Genomic DNA, 24,005 nt, shown 5'->3' on the forward strand with positions numbered 1-24,005 from the left:
GTTTTCTTGTATACCTATCAGTAGTTTAAAATTTTCTCAAAATTTTCGAAATAGGGCATATGTATTTTTCCGAAGATCCGTTTTTTTAGGTGTATTTCGAAGAAATACTACCTATGGTAGCCGTTACCATGGTGCAACTTCCGGATAGTTTTTATAGAAAACCATCGTCAACTCAAATTTTTTTTTTATATATATTAAATATTTTGGAACAAAAGTGCCATAATTTTTCACAAATCACTCCCAAACTGTTTCATAAAATATATAGGTACATGGAAAATTTCAATCGAGTACGTTAATGGGCAATATCCAACCAAAAATGTAGGAATGGGAAGGTTTTTTTTTTTTTTAAACAGACAAATCGATACAACTCCCATAATATGATGTACATGTCATCTTTTTGAACGTATTATAACTCGTAGGAGTAATACCAAATTATTTTGTCTGAAAACATTTTCGATACGACCATTCATAACTGCAAGGGGTGGAAAAAACGAGGATTGGAGGACAAAAAAATCATAACTCTGTTCGTATGCACACCATAGAATTCGTTGAAAGTGTTTGTAAATTTTATCATTTATTATCTAAAACTGTTGTCGGAATTTTTTTTCATAAGAGATAACATTACTGTAAGGCGTTGAAAAAAAGGTTGTTTTTTTTAAATAATATATTTTTTTTATAAAATCCGTAACTTGTACAACATAAAATCCATTTATTTTTATTGTAACACATAAAAAATGTATTTACAAATTGAAATTGTTTTTATATGACTAACCATTAGGTAGGCTACTGCAAAGGGTGTAAAATAATAAGGGCTGAAAAAAAATCTTAGCTCCCTTAAAATGCGCACTATTAAATCCGTTCAAATTGTTTGTAAACCGAATAGATATTTTCTACAACTTTTGTCTGAAACAAATTTTTATAATATGAGCAATCGCTGCAGGGGGGTTGGAAAAAAAACAAGAGTAGAATTTTCAAAAATTCGTAATTTCCGTACCATGTACACTTCAAATTCTTTCTCATTTATTGTAAAACCTTGCATTTTTATCTTCATGTTTCGTCTGAAATAATTTGTTTATACGACCTTCATTGACTGCAAGTTATGTGTATTTACGATTAATAAACTAATCGTATTATTAAATACAAAATATAAGTTATAAACGTATTAAATTAGTACTTAATGAAAATTATATTTAGTATCACTAAGCTTGTATTTTACCAAATGTGCATATGTTTCGTTTTAAAGAAATATATATATTTTTATCACTCTTATTTGTTAAACGTTTTTGTCATGGCATTTGTTGTTTAATTTCTGAGTTCGAATAATACTAAATAATATAAAAAAATTTATTTCTCTTGGCAGCACTTCTTGACGGTTCATTTTTGAAAAACGTCCTTCCTTAAAGACACTATCGAGATGTAGCAGTTATGTAATTGTTTAACTCCAAGCATTGGGACATAACGCTCCCTTTGTAAGGTACCCTAATTATTTTCTGGTGGTGCTAAGACGTTCGCTACTGACATGGCAGAGAAATGTAGTCGGCTAAAGGGGGGGGGGGGGGGATGGACCCAAAGTCACTTCCAGTCAGTCGCAGGATTGATTGGTCCAGTATCGCCAACTTCAAGTGGAGAATTCCAGGACGTGATTGGTCCACGACGGCTGATCCGGCTTGGGTGGTGGTGTGGGGAGGGTTGAGAAGGGGGAAGAAAGGCTAGGAAGCCAAAGGGATGGGAAATAACAAATGTCGCGATGTTTCTGGGGTTGAGAGTTTTTAATTAGTTTCTACAGTTCCTTTTTTCTTTCGCTCTCGTTTAGGAATGTGTTTTTACTCTTGCTTTTGCACCACACGTTCGCCTTTCCCCGTATTTTCTTACTGGAGGAATTTTTTTTCGTCACTTTTTTTTCGTGTCCTGGAGAAGAAGCAAATTTATCTTCTTCGCTTGTTCGTTTGTCTGCCCTTTTCAACGGAACTAAAACGTTCCTGAAGTTCTGACTTAAGTACAAAAGTGTACGACTCGTACAACAACGCTAATAAAATTTGGCACATCGAGTTTTCGTGAGACTACTTTCATACCCACAATCAACGTTTTCATAAAGATTTGGCGGGATACACGTTATAAGGTAACTCCAGCTTTATATTTTTTATACCTGACTCAGTGGCTTCAAGAACACTGCCGTCTAATTCAAGTCTACTTTGCTAACTAACAAATCCTCTGAATAATGGCCGCTCTAACACGTAAGAACACTTTATTAGATAGCGAGATATTTCACACGCCCTTAAAGACTAACAGCCAATAAAATACCCCTAGAAAAAACTTGGTATCAGTTAATGAACATATGACATTATTTTGATTACGCCCATTTGTAAATTTTATAGCGTGGCATCAGAAAATAATAGGAATATTGCTGGTCTCTATATTTATTACTGCTCAAAAGACAAAGAATTCTGTACTTTTAAAAAAGATTCATTTGGAAACAAGTGGCCATGAAATAGTTTGAAATAAAACACGAAATATATTGTAAATCTGTACAAAAATGGCTATGATTAATTTTTTTATATATGAAACATGTTTTTCGACATAATATCGAATATTTCTTGCGAAATTGGTGCAAAATTTTATATTTTAATTCATTTTTAACTAAAGCATATTTTTGGTACCATGGAAAAGATGATCTTACATTCAATAGCTAGACTTTATTTTGTTGTAGCATGCTTATTGTGTGCGCAGTTAATACTGGAAATGTATTATGGAACGGTTTACAAATAACTTATACTAATGTAGGTACTGGGACAACAAAAAGAATAAATGCCCGAGTAAGAATCCGAACCTAGTAATACTGCAAACAATATTTTGTAGTGATACAGTTGTTTTCATGAAAATGTAGGAATTTGCAAATATCTGTAAATTTATATGAATATTTCTATTTTCAAAACTTTACTGTATGTTGTTTGAATGGGCCATGATTTACTTATATGTAGTTCTTAGATAGGTACTAGATCATAAGTGAATAATTTCTTGACAGTTTGCTAAACCGAAACTGTAATAAAATTACACTAACACACATCACTGAGATAAAAACCCGAGCACATTTCTTTAATGGATTGAACAACTGGGCCGTGCCTAATTTGTGTCTAACAACAGTCGGTGACATATTGTATCTATTTCACGACTAGGAAGCTATGATACCTATATATCTGGTCAGTACGGTAATTGTAAGAAATGGTCTCTAATTTGGAACTAAAATATTACCACGCTGGGAGTTTGACACTGAACTTATAATTAATAAGTAAAATATTAAAAAGTTTTTTTCTCTTTGGTATTTGAGTACATATTTTATTATGTCATTGAAGTTATTTGATTTTAAGTTAAATTTTCGAGGGTCCAATCTTTTTGTGCCCAACTGTTAGCGTGTCAAACTGTTCCAATATGCGGCACTTCAACATTCCGAGTGCCTGAATGTCAATATTATCAAATATGGCTGTCTTTTTTTTTTAAAGAAGACGGCATACACAAACAAAATTAAACAAAAATATAATAAGGTAATTTTTAATCACAAACGAGCCAAATCCCGCAACTTTATGTCATTAACTTATTAAATTTCACAGTTTTATTAACTTTTTAAAAATGTTATAAGCAAATTTATACAATACCACACCCACGCCCTGTCCAGGACTTGAACCCAGAACCTTTTCTTCCGATAGCAGTGTGCATCCAATTGCGTTTCAGAGGTAAGCTGACAGGGTGGTAAACAAATAGTTCTATGTGTACAGTATTCGTAGATTTACAGTTATCCAAATTATCTATGTGCGTGCATCCTATCATTAACAAGTTACTGTAATGGTACAGAATCCTGACTCGTAAATTCAGTCCCATCAACTCTGTGATTGACCACTCTTAGACGACGTTAATTTTGTGACTGTCGAATGTTTCACAAACGGCAGGGCGAACAGATGACATAATTGACATGACATAACAGATGACATAACAGATGAGATAATTGGTGCACTCAGTGTCAATCTAAATTTGTGATAGTAAATATATGTCTTCTACAGGAACTCAACACACAAGTCTTAATCACAAGAACTTCTGAAACTTATAGAGAAAATTCAGTAAAATTTATTTGTTAAAGTATAGCTAGTTTTAAAAATGTATCTGAAAAATATATTTTTCTAAAAGAAAACCTGTTCTGTGACATTCAGAAAATAATTTTTTAAAGAGGAATATCACCCATTAAATGGTGGTATATGGTTGACTTCTTAGATACGGTATAATACCAAGTTTGTTTCATGTATTAATCACATACATCTTTAAACGATAATCTCAATATCAGTTTTGAATCTCTTTTTTTTCATGCAATATGATATACACGTACGCATTGTCACCTTATTTAATACTCTCATATATATTCTACAGAAAATATATAATGTGTAGAACTTCTTTTGAACTTTTATATTATTTAACCAGTCCATATTATTTTTTTAATAAAACCGTCCTTACTTCCAGATCATGATATAAACAATAATCGCATATAACAAAAAAAATAACAATTTAAATTTTGACTGTGATTATATTATTTAGCATTGTGTATCCAAACGCTATAAAATTATCTGTTTACCTACGCTGAGACTCTTTTCAACGTAATATTAATTTCTGTAAGCAAAAAATAAAATAATGTCAAATGTGAGTATTTTAAACGACTGTTCATTTCTGTAGTAAAAATTACTTTATGGGTAAATTTTTAAAATAAGTTTAAGAATGAAAAAAAAATTAAAAAATTATGTCAGCTGGATATGATAAAACCACTAACGTTATATGCTAGTATTTTTAAATAGACTAATTGAGTTTAAGTTTAACACTCTTAGCTAATGCCCATTGTTAAATGAAAATTTGTAACTGTACCTATATTTAATCAATTTCTAATTATTTACAGTTCAGAAATTTTACTATAAGTTTGATAAATACAATTTCGAGCTGCATCTGGAATTCATTAAAAATAATAAACCAGTAAGTCGCTCACATTGATGTCTCTTAGTTCCAGGCTTTTAACTCATCGTCCTCAATAGCTTAATATATTGACGACAAATTAAATCTCTCAAAATAAATACATAAGTGTTTCGATTCCGAGTTCAAAGTTAATCCATCGGAAATATCCTCTTAATCAAAACGCGCTTTATTTTTAGTCCCGCTTATACGAATCTGACTGTAAGCCTATGAATGAATACATTTTTAATTCTTCGTAACAAATATTAGATGTTTGATCAAATCCGTAATGCTTTTTAAATTTACATCAGTTTTAGGAAGAAATATTTGGTTTTCTGCGATGTCATTTGTTTCACTAGAGGTTCCACAAAAGAAATTTCCTGGAAAATACTCGCAAGAAAGACACCAGACAGAGAACAATATACTTTAATATATTTTTTTGTAACTGGAATTGAAATATTCATGAAAATTTACTGATATTTGTAAATGTTTACATTTAAATGAAAAAAAGCTGTATCACTACAAAATAGTGTTGGCAGTAATACTTGGTTCGGATTCTTACTCTGTAATTCATGCCGTATGTTGTCCCAGTAAGCCTACCTCCAATAGTTAAAATTTTTTGTAAAGTTTTCGTTGAATAGCTTTCGATTATTAACTGCGCTCTTTGTAAACACATTTCAACAAAATCAAGGAAAATATAAAATTATGCACTAATTTTTCGTAAGAAATACTCAGTATTTTCTCGAAATCGAACATTATAATATATGCAAAAATACCCATAGCCATGTGTTGTACAAAGTAACAGTATCTTTCTTGTAGTGTTACAAACTGTTTCTTGTCAACGGGTGTCCAAATGAATATTTTGTGAAAGTACAGTACTGTGAACTGTTAACGTCGCACTCGGCTCGCAAGCGAGGTTCCTGCGAGGAGCACACGAGGCTTCCTGGGTGAAGGAAGTTCGCGCACACCCTGTATCGCCTCTCCATGATGACTCAATACGGGTATCCGATACACGGCCGTGCATTATGCTCGGGAGGCATGGGGGATTGGAGGGAAGAAGAAGAAGAAGGAGGAGGAGGAGGGGAAGGAGGGGAGGGCTTGGAGGTCGAGGTGGTACCGGCAGTGGGAGGTTTCCTTCGAGGTCTGCTGATGTGTTGAACCGGTCGTTAATCTTAATCCCGGCGTCTGAATCGCCAGCCACGAAAAACAGCCCCCAAAGATTCCTCCCTCTGGTTTCCCCTTACCGCCCCTCCCACCTTCCTTATTCATTCCCTTCGCAACACGAACCTCTTTAGCCGTTTGCAGCCGAGCCAGAGGACTCGTCTGTCCGCGTCTCTCCCGCCGCGATGGAATAATCCTGACGTAATTACGACGGCGTGGAAACCTCTCAGGACTGAAAAACGGTCGCTTCTGATTCGCCGTCATCGCCAGCGCAAGCCACAGGACGTGTCTGACGCCACCACTGCTCTGTTCGCAGTTGACAGCGCGGGAAACGTGGAGCGGCGGAATGGTTTTGTAACAAATGATCACATAAAAAGATTAAATCATGGTGATCACCAATATAATTGCTCAAAAATTGCTTGCTTTTTTGGACACATTATATTTATTCAGCGTCGTATAGTGAAAAGTCGTTTTAGGAGACACGCTCCAACGTGTGTCAAATACACCAGATGGACGCTGAAAACTACGATATAAATTTTTTAAGGTAGCCTACAGACCATGCAAAACAACTGTGACACTATCCAAACCGCTTCTTTATTAGATTGCTCTACTTTATCCTGAATTTTCTTGCACTTTATCTAAATAATTAAATGTTATCTTGCATTTTCTAGAATTTCACTAGAGTGCACATTTAATGAGATACACAAATTATTTTTATATATTTATGCTATAGGCCTAAAGTATTAAGTTTTAATGAAAAATTAACGACTCAAAACTAGTGCACTTTCTGTCACTGTTATGGAAAATCTAACTAAAAATTGAACCACACTTTTGCCTTACATTTACCCAAATGATTTAGAAAACTTACAACATTTGCGTTTTATGACTTCTACGGTACAATGGAGACACGTTTTGGGCTCATGGAACGAAAGAACATGTGTGTGTTCCGGTAGTATAGCCTGATATTGAGTATCACTGGGTATACATACAGATAACAATTTAAATAAATCTTACCCCAGTTAAACTCTTTTAAAAGTTATTTGTTAAAATTAAAAAGTTGTAACAATAAGAAAATAAGTGTGCACAATCATTTTTGTTTACCTTGTAATGAATTTCTTTTAAGAGCATCTTAACATGTCGCCTTTTGTCAGGAAGCTAACAATAGGAAGGATTAGAATATTAATCACTCTTAAATATCACCTATGACCAAGGAGATAATCCACCCCAAGAGAGATACCAAGGAGATACTCCACCCCATGAGAGACACCAAGGAGATACTCCACCCCATGAGAGACACCAAGGAGATACTCCACCCCATGAGAGACACCAGGGAGATACTCCACCCCATGAGAGACACCAAGGAGATACTCCACCCTATGAGAGGCACCAAGAAGATACTCCACCCCATGAGAGACACCAAGGAGATACTGCGCCCCATGAGAGACACCAAGGAGATACTCCACCCCATGAGAGACACCAAGGAGATACTCCGCCCCATGAGATACACCAAGGAAATACTCCACCCCATGAGAGACACCAAGAAGATACTCCACCCCATGAGAGACACCAAGGAGATACTCCACCCCATGAGAGACACCAAGGAGATACTCCACCCCATGAGAGACACCAAGGAGATACTCCACCCCATGAGAGACACCAAGGAGGTACTTAAAATTCAGGACAGGAGAACCATGATGCCGACACTAAATTGAAAGCAAATAGGGGGGGGGGGGGGGGAGAGTGAGAGAGAAATAAAGGGTGGTGTTAAAGAGCTGAGTATTTAGTGGTTTTGGGAGAGTGAGAGAGAAATAAAGGGTGGTGTTAAAGAGCTGAGTATTTAGTGGTTTTGTTACTTTTTCTATAATGGCCAGTAAATTTCCAGAATCTGGATTTTCTGCTTTTGTGTACTGAGAGTAGTTTTTAATGTCTCATTCTTGCGTATGATGGCCTTGGAATATGAATTCGGCCCGTGTGAGGCACCTGTTAAGAAAAATAGAGGGTTAGTTTTTATGGGTGCTCATAAAGTTATTTGGTGGCCTTATAAGTTTCAGAGAAAATACTTTTAGCTCTTGAAAAATCTGTATATTATCCCTAAAATTATATTTTTAAGAGATTTTGAATTTTTCATTTGCCACTCTTTTCTATTAACATAATGTTTTTGTACAGACTGCTGAGCTAGTTATTGTGCTTGTCATTGCAGCCTTTAATTTTGGCTATCTTGTTCTTTAAATACACCTTTTGTTGTATAGGTATATTAATCACTAAACTTAGGTTTCTAATGTTTTTGTGAAGAGATAAATATTATATGTTAAGAAGAATTATATTTTATAAGATATAAAATAAAATTCAAACAAACATGCTTTAACTAGTTGCTGACGTTTTGATACACATTAAAGATTTTGGACGCAGGTAATTTTCCTTCTGTTTTGGTATCAATGTGCAGGTTTGGTCTCATCTCGGCAAGCAAGTTTACTTTGTATGTGTGGAAACTCTGTAGATAGAGTGACGCTTGCTGTGAGTGTTGTGTTCAGGTGGGACCGGCTTCAACAGTTGAATTTTTATTTTACGTATATTTTAACTGCAATCTTAAAATTAGTCTTCTCTAATTTACAAAGCACACTGGTAACAAAAAGTCCATGAATCTTCATAAATTAACCTATTTATTTACGTAATTTTACTGACACTGTGTCCACTTTCTTTGAACATGAATCCAAATGAATTTTCTTGATATATTAAAACATCTTTAAAAAAACGGTTAATAACCCCCTTTATGTGCCCACATATGTGTTTATCTTTTGTTAGAAAGTAACATACAATTCGGAAATCAAAATACGGCTTAGTGTCTACGAAGATTCAGTTATTTTAAATAACGAAGTACTCTTCGTTTATTTTGACGTAAATTCTTCGTTGAAAAGTCTGTAAATTTACTGTAATATCAAACAGTGTACTTCATGGCCCTTTGTGGTGGCCACACCCGTGGAAATAACGGTGTTTTTGACTTTTTGGCATACTTTGTTGAAGCCATGACAAAGATTTTAATCGCCCTCGAAGATGGCTGCAGCAAGCACGCCGAAACGTCGCGAACACTATTTTATTTATATGGACGTGGTGTCAACCCAAAGGTTAAGAAGTAGTAGCAGAGGCTACGGAAGTCTTAAGTCCTATTACTCGATTTTATTATTATTTTATTGAAGTAAAACTTATTTGGGCATGATGGGAGTAAACTTTTAAGACCAAATTTGAATGCAACGTTTTCGTGAAACATTGTTTTCAGAAGTTTCTGACGCCTACGAATTATAACGAGAGCACTTACTACTAAAAGTTTGAATTGCCAAAGAAGTTTCACTTCTATCACGTGTACTGAGATACACGTGCACTTTTTTTAAATGTTTTTATCGAAAGGAGAATTTCCTCGCGACGTTGTGACCGATTCCCCAGCGAACACGCAGCTCGCAGAAAAGCGTCACGGCGCGGAGATGACGGAGATGACGGTTATGAAGGAGATGATGGAGATTGCGGAGATGACGGAGATGACAGAGATGGTGGAGATGACGGAGATGACGGTTATGACGGAGATGATGGAGATTGCGGAGATGACGGAGATGACGGAGATGGCGGAGATGGCGCAGATGGCGGAGATGACGAAGATAACGGAGATTGCGGAGATGACGGAGATGACGGAAATGTCGGAGATGTCGGAGATGTTGTAAATGGCGGAGATGACGGAGATTGCAGAGATGACAGAGATGGCGTAGATGGTTGAGATGACGGAGATGGCGGAGATGACGGAGATAACGGAGATGACGGAGATAACTGAGATGACGGAGATTGCAGAGATGACGGAGATGGCGGAGATGGCGGAGATGACGGAAATGTCGGAGATGACGGAGATGTTGTAAATGGCGGAGATGACGGAGATTGCGGATATGACGGAGATTGCGGAGATGACGGAGATGGCGTAGATGGTTGAGATGACGGAGATGGCGGAGATGACGGAGATAACTGAGATGACGGAGATTGCGGAGATGACGGAGATGGCGGAGATGATGAAGATGGTTGAGATGGCGGAGATGACGGAGATGGCGGAGATAACTGAGATGACGGAGATTGCGGAGATGACGGAGATGGCGGAGATGATGAAGATGGTTGAGATGACGGAGATGGCGGAGATGACGGAGATAACTGAGATGACGGAGATTGCGGAGATGACGGAGATGGCGGAGATGATGAAGATGGTTGAGATGGCGAAGATGGCGGAGATGACGGAGATGACGGAGATGGCGGAAAAACGGAGATGGTTGAGATGACGGAGATAACGGGGTTGGCCGAGATGGCAGAAATGCCGCGCGACAGGTACGGCGTCCCGGCGTCGTCCTGTTTGTTTTGCGGCGCCGCGAGCCTTCTGCCGTCTGTCACGGCTCCACCGTGACGTAACTCCGCCAGCGCAGGCCCCGGAGGTCCTGCCAAAACAAACCGACAACAAGCTGGCCGAGAGCCATCTCACGCCATCCAGTATTGCTTCACAAAACCATAACATCCTAGCTCTGGGTGTACGGCATTTGGTGGGGGAATTTTCGTGAATGCGACGGAACTCAAGTTACGGAAACGTGTAACAACCACGGTGAAGCCACCTGTAGGGTATGGCGTGAACCAAAGTTCACAAAGCCAAATGGAAACTGTTTAAAGAATTACAACAAAAAAATATGGACACTACTTTGATGAAAATCCTTATCGAAAATCAGGTCCAAACCGGGTGTTTAGTGATTTTTCAAGTCTTTTTCGCTCTTATTGGAGTCGTTTTATTATAAAGTTTAAAATTTAGGTCTGTAAATCGAATGTTTCGGTAGTCAACGTAGCTGTTCCGGCAGCGAACTCTAGCGGTCGGAGCGGAAACTACGTGTGATTCGCGTCCATAAATGTACTTGAAAATACAATTTGGGTATTTTTATCACGCTCGGTATTATTTTAAAGAATTCTACGTTAAATTTCTTGTTCGAGTTTCGTATTATAAGTGTATTTGTAACTTGAGAACACATGCATTTGCTCGTTACCGAGGTTAGATAGATGTTACAAGTCTCTGGCGAGTACTGAAAAAAAAACTCGCTCTCATTTTTAAAAAAATTGAATCCATTCGCTTGAATGGCAAAAGGCGTCAATAAAACATCGTAATCGCGATCATCTTGTCGAATTTAAGGAACTGAAATCTTCAATTACATTTTTTTTTTAGTTCGTTTTTTTTTTAGTTTTGGACGTTTCAAAATTTTTGTTGAATGCTTTTCTTTAATCTTCGTTTTCAAAGACTTCATTGTTTGACGTGTACTGGGGATTGTTTATGGAAACATCTATGTCTATGTAAAGTGTCATAGAGCACGAGGACTCAAATAACCGTTTTTTACTGTAAGAAGAATAATTTAGAAATTACGTACATTGCCTCAGTAGCGACTGCAAGAGTTATGTGTCTCGCAGGGGCGCATCTGTAGGATTTGCGATAGGTTTCACAGAATCTTTGGCCCAAGGAGCTCTTAGCCGGGGGGGGGGGGGGGGGGGTAAAAGTGGTAACCAACAGTCAGCTATCAACTTAGCCCCCCCCCCCCACCCCCCTTAAAAGAATTTAATTGTTGCAAATAGCACATATGACAGTTTAATAATACAATTTGTGCCAAATGCCTTCAGTGTCTAACAAATTTTTGTGATCACAAGCTTATTTATTATAAAATTATCGAAGTTTTAATTTTTTATTTATCTATTCATGAGTATGTTGTAAACAGTGCAGACCTTGTACCACAAGCTATTGAATAGTGTCCACATGGTCTCGCTAGCACCTGAGAATTGTATTAACGTTATACTACACCATATTGGACAACTGATGATTCTTAATATTTAATTACATTTCAGCAGATGTTTATGCCAATATATAGTTTTCTGTTTATCTGTTACCTTCGTATATTTATTTTATATTCAAGTTTGTTTTATATCATTTATTATTTTGTTACACTTTATTATTTTGTTTTTAATTTGCAGCGTTAATGTAGAGAAATTAAAATTTTTACTGTCGTTAAATGTAAGAAAATGCGTATCGCCTTAACTTCGCCACCAATAAAGTCGATAAATAAGTAAATAAATAACGCACACTCATAATTCACCCCCTAAACCAAATGGTTCGACGGAAGTGTTTGATGCATTTGGAGTAATATGCTTGGAGCGAGTTGAAGAATACTTGGTTTTGCAGCGAAATTACACCAACCCTCTTTCAGACAATAAAAGTTTCTACAAGAAGCTAGATGTCACTATTGATGGCTTAGTGAGGAATGTAAACTTTTATGAGTAACTACTAGGAGTGATTTGTCCCTTGATAATTTTTTGACGTGACAACGTCTAATAAATCTATAAACGCCGGCTGCACGCACGAAAAAATGTCTCGTTACGCACATTGGTCCGTTACGCTGTGTCCCGTTACGCTCATTGTTCCGTTACGCTGTGTCCCGTTACACTCATTGTTCCGTTACGCTGTGTTCCGTTACGCTGTCGGCGAGTGCAGTAATAATATGTTATGTTATAATTGACTAAAAAATTATGGAGATTCATATAATTAATGATCGATATTTGATTACAATTTATTTATATGAAAACTTGTTCATTACTATATTTAAACTTCATTGCTAAACGCCAGTTTTTAAAATTAATTACAAGTCATCTACACGTGAACTGTTTCGTCGACTGTTTATAAAGTGAAGTGAAAAGTTAATGTGGTTTTCATTGCTTATTACGACAAAAATTTCGGCAATAAAGGTTAATTATTCTTGCATTTAAAAAATCTGATTACTAGTGTAATTTCAAGTATTTATTCTTTTATTGTTAAAATAAAAATGATTAAATATAATTCATAAAAGTATGCAATCATTTCATCAATGTTTTGTTATGACGTTGTCACGTTAAACTATCGTCCGTAAACCAACTTTACAGACAACCAAATTTTTTCCCCCTTGTCGCAGCGAAGCGCTCGGCGCGAGGAGACGCGCGGAGCTGGGGACAATGGCGAGGAGGCCCACCTGAGGAGTCGGGGTGACTCCGTCACGCCTGCGGCCCGTGACGCGGCGTGCGAAAGCGTGGCGAACCGACCTGTTCTGTGGAGCGGGGCCTGCGCGACCTTGGCTCGGCGGGAGGACACTGCACGGACAATGCCGTCCGGACACACGGACACCAGCCGCACGTCGCCGCACGTCCAGCGGGGCTTGTCCGCCCGTGTCGCCCGGGTGTCAACATGTCGACCCGCGATACCCAGGGTGTCAACATGTCGACCCGCGATTCCCAGAGTGACAACATGACGACCCGCGATACCCAGGGTGACAACATGACGACCCGCGATACCCAGGGTGTCAACATATCGACCCGCGATTCCCAGAGTGACAACATGACGACCCGCGATACCCAGGGTGACAACATGTCGACCCGCGATACCCAGGGTGTCAACATGTCGACCCGCGATTCCCAGAGTGACAACATGACGACCCGCGATACCCAGGGTGACAACATGTCGACCCGCGATACCCAGGGTGTCAACATGTCGACCCGCGATTCCCAGAGTGACAACATGACGACCCGCGATACCCAGGGTGACAACATGACGACCCGCGATACCCAGGGTGTCAACATATCGAACCCGCGATTCCCAGAGTGACAACATGACGACCCGCGATACCCAGGGTGTCAACATGTCGACCCGCGATACCCAGGGTGTCCACAATGAAAAAAATATTTCGTACCAATTTAGGCGAGAAAAAAGTACTTGATTTGAAAAAAAAGTACTTAATTATAATTTTTTATGGTTTTAACAATTTAGGAAGTTATTATGACATTGCAATACTCCAACTTAAATATCACACCACACACATATATACCATAGTTTTTAAAAACGCTTAGTTTTTAATCACGCTTAATAATAAAACGTATTTAATAAAAAATAAATTACAAAAATTTTAAATTATAATTTTAATGCTAATAAGATTTTTAGACTATTATAGATTCTTAGTTAGTAAATTTTTATCTGCTATTTTTTTTTGAAAAATATTTAATCATGTTGAATTTTTTAATATAAGGTTCTTTGATTTACAACAATTTCTTGATTAAACAACTGCAAACCGGTGAAATTGTACTTGAAATCAACTAAAATTGTTCCAAGCTGGTTAAAATAGGGCATTTTAAAATGTTTTAAGTAATATTTTACTTTTTAGCCATAGATTAAACGGCTAAATTGTACGAGTGTACAATAAATTTGTTAATAATTTCCCTTTATAAGTTTCTAAATGTTACCAAAACATTTTTGAGTGCATTTTTAAAAACGTTCCAAATACAGCCTTGCAAACTTTATAATATTGAAAGACTCAAAAATGATCAAAAAGGTTAAATTAATGGAGATACGAGGCAACTCTTTAAGCCTAGAGAGCTGTACTTCGATGAATTGACTTAAGTTACAAATAATTAGCTACGCTAAAAAGATTATCATTTTGATTGATGCATCAAAAATTTCTCTTCACGACCATACTCCCTATCACGCAAACAACTTCATCTCTGTGCTATTCATTGAGAAGTGTAATAAATTTTAAGTGTACATTTCCTCACAGAGTAAAATATTTTAAAAGATTGTGTAACAAAGTGTAAAAGTGTCCAGACATAACTACAGCCTCTGGTCAGTGTTACGATTAACTTAAATAAAGAATATTTACACGTGACAATTAGGGTGTTAACGTCTGTTCTATTATATCTATGTTTTTCCTTAAGGTTTTGGACATTACATATTTTATCTATCTCAAGTTAGGTAACATTTATACATTTACTTGACACAAAGTTTGTCAGTGTAATGTTTTCAGTATTACCTTTTACATTTCTATATTTCATATACGATGTGGCTAGTAAAAATCTTTAAGAAAGTAACGTTGTAAAGTAGTTGCGTTTTTATTTTGTAGTTGCAGTTTGTTAAAGTTATTAAATGGTTGATTGAAAGATAATCGATGTATTTTAGAGACCTCCAAAAATATGCTGTTAAGTATGTACCTATCCTCTAGTTTAAAAATCAGCGTTTTAAAAAAGATGCAATGTTTTTGGAACTTTTGTATTGCTTTTCACAGTGAATTTTATAGACTAGGAAAGCCTGCTTGCTTGAGACAGAAAGGAAAAAAAAAACACAAAACAACTCAATAAAAAAAAGGTTCAAACATTCGTGAAATAGCCATAAAATCTTTTTTATAGTTCATGCACATAAAATATCATTTTCCATAGTTTAGTCTAATTTCACTCTAATATTTACTTTATCTCAGTCTTCAGAGTTAATTTATTTCACGAACACTAGCATTGGTTATTTTATTTTGTTTCCAACTGTCTCGTAATAATTATATTTTTGTCCTACTAGCAACGAAGAATTCTTGGAAATAAAAGTGTTTGACTCATTTGGTACAATTTTTTACTTTCATGAAAGTTTTTTTTAAGTAAATAGTCTTGAGGTTGATTTCCAGGAGCTAACAAATAATGTAAGCGTATTAATTTTAGTGATAGTTACGAGGTTAGTCAACATAATCCCAGCATTAATAACGTTGAAAACTAATTCGTACTTAAGTTGTCAAAACACTAAACAAATATTCTATTTTCCGCTCCTTCAGAATGTATGTGTATATATATATATATATATATATATATATATATATATATATATATATATATATATATACACACAGAGAACAATGAGCTGTAAAGTCATAAAAATATTTTAACACTTGATACCCTCACATGACACATGATTTTTTCAGTACTAAAAATGTTTTAAGGAAATGACGTTAAAGGATTATGAATGTTAATTTGCCTTGCATGAAAAGGACAAATAAAAAGTGTCACCTTCTCATTAATAGAATTTATATATTTGACACCAGCATTGGCTACATACAAAAACACACAAACCTCATAAATATCTTACTACACCTACAGTAGGTAGATACGTTTTTAAAGTTCTGCGTACATGTTTGAGGCTGAGGTTTGTTAGCAGGAAGCAGAGTATTACTATTTTCCACCCTTTGACTTATATACCAACCGTAATTTAATTATGAAATAACCAATATAACTTCTAAAACGTATATCATTTTACAGTATTAAAATAATTAACATAACTTTTTTTATGTAAGCTTAAAGCGTTAAGAATTTTCACGTTAAAGTTTTTTTTATTATTTCAAACTGATGTTAGTTTTATTTTAAGAGATATTAAAATATTGCTTAGTTCATTTTCCAAAAGCAATTTTTTTTTTAATTAAGCCTACATTTAGGCCTATGAGAATTTTTTCCATTTTTACTATAAATTTACAATGCGTTTGTGCTTGAAACTTGTGACTGTATGCAAGGTCACCAAACACTTGAAAAATTAATTTATGCTACTCCCTAGATTATTTATTGGTTTTGGTTAAGGTGATGAATATAATAAATAACGTAATCTCGTAAATAGTGTGGAAAAATCGATACATTTATGTATATATACACAATCATAAATTGTTCAGTTACTGTGTGCTGTAGATAACGGTAAACATCCGATCAATCAAAGATGTGTAGCTGTATGGAGTGAGCTATATTGTTTTCGTCTCTAGGAAAGACTCAAGAGCAGAAACCAAACAGGTCAAGAGTTTAAAAAGAATAAGAATAAAAGCGGACACCTCGCCTAGAAATCGACTTTGCCGAGTATAATACAGACTAGCGAAGAATGTTTTCGAAGGGATCAGTTGCTTCTCAGTCGTGCCGAAATCTCAGAGGATTTGTGGGGCAGTAGTAGGAAAGGGTGATGGATTGTATGGTATATCTATTCGGAGTTTTGAGCAGATAGAGCAGGGAGTTTCTAGGTGCCGACACAACATAAGACATCCTGTGAAGGTTTGACGGGGGTGAGTTATTCACCGACATTATGGAGGTTTGTAGAGCTAAGAATTGTAGTTGTGTGTGTGTTTTTTTTTAAATGATTGCCAGTAATGTTTCAGTCAGAGCTTCTGCTATTGTGTAATGATAGTTTTCGTTAGTGTTTATTTTTTTATGGTATGATAATATTCCTTCGGACATTTAGCTTTATGTGATGCACTTGGTAAAATTTGAGGGAGTCAGTTTAGTTGTTCTTGGGTGATAATAAAGTTGTTTTTCCACGGTGCCTTTTTGCACCGTTCTGCACTTGTTGCTTAAATGATTGGCAAATTTGTTTACAACCATGTTTTTTTCATTAAAATACTTTTAGCTCTCTATATTAATTAACCTTATCACTAAAATTATAAATTTAAATTAGTTTTTTTAAAACTCTTTCCATTAATTCATGTTTTGCATCAGGCTGGTGTCAGAATTATTTTGACTTAGTGTGATTGTCATCACAGGCTTTTAAATTTTTGTTTTTTTTTTCTACAAAATACGCTTTTGTTGAAAAACTTATGTTCTTACTTGATGTATTTTTGACAAAAGATATATCCATTTACAAAACCAGAGCTTTTTTTAAAAAAATACGTGCATATTTCTGCTATAAAAGATAAGAGAATATAAACATAAAACACATAACTTATACTTAATCTTGTTGATGTTCTTCCACCTAACCTTCAGAGTTTGTAGGGTATTCTCCTAATTCGGCAAGCAGGTTTTACCTTGAGTTAAGATTCATCTTTGGGTTCAGGTGGGACCCGCCTCGAGCTATATATAGGGCCATGCATATTTCGCGAAAAGATTCCTAGACTAGTTATAAGTAGAGATACAGAAATTTCGCGCATTCATTTAGTCGCAAGTTAGAATGCAAACCTTCACACTCTCGCATTGTGCTCATGATTGGAACGCAGTTATTTGTACACGCCCCTCTACGACCGTGAGCCAACGATGCTCAGCTAGGAGAGAAGCAAGCGAATCAGCTAGTGCCATTTAACAAGGATAAAACTGTTCTCACTAACAAATCAACCAATGGATAAGCAAACATCGGTTTAACACACCCATGACTTTGAATCTTACCCTGAGGCAAGACAAATTCACGAAATTTCCGGGTCTATAGTTATAAGTAGAGACCTGCAAAATTCGCGGATTCATTCGGTGATAGGATAGAATTCAAACACATATACCTCTTAGATTATTTTGCTATTGGCTTACTGTTCATCTGGACGAATCTCAACCAGTTATAAACCCTCAACCAAAGAAGGATCGAATCACAGACAAACCAGCTGAGACGACTTACAAGTCAGCAGCCAATGAACTTGCGTTATTTGCCCGAGTGTATACAGGGGTATGTGCAGTCTATCCTGAAGGACATCGAAACCGCGAATTTTGCAAGTCTCTAGTTATAAGTTAAAACACTGTAGCGCTATCTGTGTTTCGTGATTGGGTGAATTTCTTTCAGGCTCATATCGATTGATACAACTCGAATCAGAGTAATTCAGTGCGAAAGCAAACGCGTCCTGAGTGGCTCAGTCAAAAAAGGCAACGACTTCTTTCACAGACGGCCGCCAATCACAAGGATGAAACCACTGGTGCGGGCATACCTTGTTGCAGCCTAATAGGCGTTCAGATTTATTTGCGAGAAATGCCTGCCCCTAGCTATATATAACCTTAATGTGTTGGAAGTATAAGTAGAGACCTGAAAAATTCGTGGGTTCATTTCGTGTTATGCTAAAATTAAAATAACTACACCTTAGTGCTGCTTCTGTCATTGGTTCACTGTTAATCTGGAGGACTGATGGACAATTAGAGACCCTCACTCGTAGAAGTGTCGAATCACAGGCCACCCAGTCGAGACGACTCACAAGTCAGCAGCCAATGAACAGTTGGCATTTGCTCGAGTGTGTAGAGGATATCGGAGTCTATCCTGGAGGGCATTGAACCCGCGAATTTTCCCGGTCTCTATGTATAAGACTTCGCCACCAGAGAATACGGCAGATGAACAAGCGGAGGAGCCACGCAGCCAAGACGCAAGCAGTGGACGCACACTACGAGAGGCGCCGAGTCAGAAGCGCAGTTGGGTGAGGTCATGCCGACACCCAGAACTAAACACTCCGCTCTGGGGCGCGTCCAGGCTGATTAGCACTTGAGGCGGGATGATTTTTCTTCCGTCGCAACGCGTCGTCATGACTGATTGGTCCCCCAAGGCGAGGTCATTTCTCTTCAGCGCACTGTCGAGCTGCCCCTAGTCAAGATTCACTTGTTTCACGTCACACCGTCAAGGCAACCGATTGGCTGGAAAATATGTTTAGTGTTTTAGATTGAGATGCGTGTGGGGTTCAAGGTGATTCTACAAGTACACCAGTGTAAATTACGCACCATATTCCTACAAAAATACATTTTAATATCAAACGAAAGTTTACTCTAAAGAAGTTAGTAATGTATCGTCTCGTAAGTTATGATAAACATGCCATTAATGCATACTTTATTATGTTTTCTAGTGCCTCAATCTGATAGAACATACACAATGTAATTCTTATATCACTAAAATAAACTATTACGGGAACAATATTCCAAACCAAAAGTATTCCCTCGAAATACATAATTAAATATTTTTACAACTAGCTTAAATTTTTCACATTATTCATTTTCTTATTCACCTTCTATGTTGATGTTCGTACTCAAGAAAAAGCTCGCCGATGCTAAGCTTAAGCATTCGTGCATATGGCAGAATATAGAATGAAACTTGAAATAAAATAAATTAAATATTATTTCAAGCTTGGTTTTATATTCACTGTAAGCGGTTTCAATAAAAATTCAAATAGAGAGAAATGGTGTAATGGTAGACACTGGACTCGATTACAGAGGAAATGGGTTTGAGTCCCAGTCTAGTCAAGATGATTTCGATTTTCCATCGTTACCTGAAGTATAAGCCTGAGGCCGATCTCTTCCTTATATTTCCATGTTACGTGTTGTTGTGCATACCATGTCTAATAACTTCACTAAAGACGAGAAATAAGTCCGAAATATTTAGGGAAAGTTAGTTGTTCAATTCATGAAAATATTGTGTGCTAGCTTGAACTACGAGTCCTCAATATAGGTATATTGAATATTTATTGAAGTATTCTACGTTAAAAATAATTGTTTTATAAAGTTAAGTTTTGCCATTCATCGAATTTACAAGCCATTTGTTTATATCTAAGGTTATTATTTATTTTCAATTTTACTGGCATTTTATTATGCGTACTGTAGTAAATATGTATTGTTTATATATTTGTGTGATCTGAAAAATGGCAGAGAAATATTCAAGATTAAAATTTTCTCGTTTATAACTGCGTTAATGTAACACAATAGAAAATGCATTTCTGGGTTTCCACAATTGGTTAATACAGAGCTACAAAAAATTTTGTATGTTCTCTTTTTCGAAAAGATTTGAAAATCTACCATTAGCGAAAAACCAAAAATTCACCATGTGAACTGAATAAAAGCCTTAAATATCAGGCCTGTTGTTCAAAGTCACGAGGTCAATCACAATCATCGGGACCGCTCAGTCTCTGACTCGCTGGTCGTGAGCTTGGGTAATGCGAGGGTTCTGGGTTCGAACCCGCGACCCCCGCCCCAGAAGAGCGCCGCGGGCAGAGGGGAACAAGGCGCCTGGATGGTTGCTCATGCGACGAGGGTAGCCAGTTTGAACTGAACTATCAACACCCCGCCAGCTCAGTTTTAGGATCATTTAGTTGGTGTCAAAAGTTTGCACCTCCCTATCCAATCTTGAGCTCTAAACTTGAAACAAAAAAAACTACTGCAAATCAATTGAATGAAATAAAATAACTGTTTGAATTTCACTCGACATTGAATTGTTAAACAGTTTTTCAGCCAAATTTCACCAATTTACGTTTTTTTTTCAGTTGAATGTTTTGAAATATATCTTGCCACCTAAAGAGGTAGAGATAGGAACCACGTGACGCCATGTTAGTTTTAACGGTTTTTTGCCATTTTTTTACATTTAATACAAAAATAATAATTTTAACATGTGTAGTTTACAGTTCAAGTCATACCCCAGAATTATTTCAATATTAAACACCAATGAATACACATGGGAAAATATTTGTTTTAGCTAGTCATTATAAACTACAGATATTAGATTAATGTTAAGTCTATACTTTACTATGACAAAATAAAATTTGTAAAATTAAACGATAGAAGAAATTATAACTTATAACTTTTGAATACAACATAGCGTCTTCGGATCCTATCTCCGCCCTTTAAACGCGCGGAGAAAGATCGCGCGACCTATATACCGATCTGTATGATAGTGGGATTTTTTGAGTGGCTTTGACGCTAAATCTGTACTCAACACTAGATTAGTGTACAGCCGAAGGTCGAGAGTTAGGCATAGTTAGAGACCCGGAAAATTCGCGGGTTCAATGACCTCCAGGATAGACTCCAATATACTCTACACACTCGGGCATATGCCAACTGTTCATTGGCTGCTGACTTGTGAGTCGTCTCGACTGGGTGGCCTGTGATTCGACACTTCTATGAGTGAGGGTCTCTAATTGGCCCTCAGTCCTCCAGATTAACAGTGGACCAATGACAGAAGCAGCACTAAGGTATAATTATTTGAATTTTAGCATTTCACGAAATGAACCCGCGAATTTTTCGGGTCTCTAGGCATAGTGTACACTCGCTCCCTTGGCGGGGGAGTAGAACGGAAAGACGAGGGGGGGGGGGGTGGTTTGCCTGAACCGGGGTCACGCGATACCGTCGTTATGGGGCGTCGCAACACTCGTGCGCGCACACGATTACACGCCATGATGAGGGCCGGGGGGGGGGGGGGGGCAGGCCGACAACCGGTGCCATCTCACCCTCCCCGCCGCCGTCTGGTCTGTAAACAAGAATTACACGGCCAGAATACCGCGAGAAGTGTTTGGCAATCAACCTAAACACACAATATACGATATTCACCCAGAAAATTACATTTACAAATTTGCCATAAAATTAAAATTACATTTCCCATGCATCTGACTGTTATGCTGAACAATTTCATGTGCAGGAACCACGTACTTATAGGGAAATGTCGGTAAAGATGATCATGTTAATCAATTCCATTGTTTATCGCAGGAAAACACGCCCGAAATTTATTAACTTATACCTGCAATATTTCGTTGACTACAAGAATCTGAATGACTGTATACAAACTAGTATAAAGAGTCCACTAATTGCTTTACTTACTGGAGCTCGCTCAACAGTTTCCCTCTCATCTGTTCGTATCTCACCTCGCACCTCGGTCCCAACACACTGCCGTCCGTCGCGCCGATGCCTCCTCCTCTCTCGTCGCCCGCTATCGCTCGCCACCCTCTTCACTTTGCTCTAGTACCGCTCCGAGGATTCGCCGGTGTCACCGCCAGTCGCAGAACGTTGTAGACAGGACAGTTGGACTCACAGTCATCGGTCTCATCCACCGAGCGATTCACAATCATCCGCACGTCCGTAAAATACCCTTTTTTTTTTCATTTTAATTTCTGCCAAAAGACCAAAAATCTTAAATACCGGTTAAAAATTACCCCGTTAAGAAATATTACATTGATTATCATTAAAGTAAAGCACCTAATAAATAATAAAATAAAATTTTAGTCACTCTGATTTTTATTAAAATATTTACAGTTGTTAAATAACGCAGGTTTATAACATTTACCATGTAGAATAAATAATTAGTAACTGTTATTTATTCAATGATATTTGTAAAAGTAAAACATATTATATTCATAGAATGTACTAAGGATAGCACTGGAGTTTACAAAAAGAAATATTTCTTTAAAAGGAAATAATCTATTTGGCCTAGATGCAGATAACCATCAAGAAGGTGTAAATCTTTAAGGTTACATCAATAAGCTGTTGCTGTTACATTCAAAAACTAAACAAAAAGCTAAACGATTTTGACACTGCATACTAAAATAACGATAAATTAATATTTTAATCATTTATTCTTTATAGCAATTTTGAATCGGGATATAAAAATAATTTCTCATAATTTTTGCCGAATAAAATGTATGAAGGATGATATTAAAATAAATTATATATATCATTATTTTTCCCATAGCCAAATTATAAAATTTTTGTTCTGTTCTGTGACATGGCTGTGCTATTGTAAATTATATTAATACAGCGTGAGTCTGAAAAAATTATGTATACATAAAGAAACCCAAATTCTGTGCCTACACTCTTTCCACAAAAGTTCATAAAGAAAAACCACAAATAGGCAAATTAAGTCACTACTACAAAGAATTATTTAGAATGTTCTGCAAATTTATTACTTATAAACTTATTACAGAACCGTTTGTTCTTTCTCTGCTCATATTTCTAAGTGGGGTAAAACTTAGAATGTGTTCTGTCACTACAGCTTTGCGCAAGGAGCTAGTGTTGGGTTTGAAATAGTAACCTTCCCTTATAGTATCGCGAAGGAAACTACCTTGTGTGGACTAAATTAAATTGCGATAGTGATGTTGAAGTGGATGTTGAATAAAATTTGGATTTTAAAACGGAAGAACTTAAGGTATTTTATAAAGTACTTAGACAACAAAATTATAAGCAAAAGATAGTAGGCCCTACATTCAGTCAGGATATAAAGTTATACATTAATTAGAAACATTTTGTGTTTATTCTTTTCTTTATAACAAGCCAGAAATAAATACGTCATTTAAGTCTCTATTACTTCAAAAAATATAATTACTTTTGTAATCGCTGTCGGAAGAGATCTATTATTTAATTTATCTCGCAGTGCCTAAAAGTTGGGCGGGCATGTCCGGCAGTACGCAACCTCGCCAGAATTAATGATCTGGTTCTTTGTTTTTGACAGTATATAATCATAACGTTATAAAAACGATGTTGCTGGGTAAGAAAGGCGTGGAGCATATCATGGCGTAGCAGATGTTTCGCAT

At 36.6% G+C, this 24,005-nt stretch overlaps 1 protein-coding gene across 1 annotated transcript in view; it reads right to left on the reverse strand.

The window, feature by feature from the left end:
• LOC134535255 (homeobox protein Hox-D4-like) overlaps positions 1-9,744 on the reverse strand; it is a gene marked incomplete at its 5' end in the record, with an annotated part of 56,101 nt that extends 46,357 nt beyond the window's left edge. Inside the window, one exon of the mRNA XM_063374327.1 lies at positions 9,710-9,744. Within this exon, the coding sequence (XP_063230397.1) occupies positions 9,710-9,744 (35 nt within the window). The remainder of the gene's footprint in view (positions 1-9,709) is intronic.
• Between the last annotated feature and the right edge of the window lie 14,261 nt (positions 9,745-24,005).

Source organism: Bacillus rossius, chromosome 8 (assembly GCF_032445375.1).
Source record: "Bacillus rossius redtenbacheri isolate Brsri chromosome 8, Brsri_v3, whole genome shotgun sequence".
NCBI lineage: Eukaryota > Metazoa > Arthropoda > Insecta > Phasmatodea > Bacillidae > Bacillus > Bacillus rossius.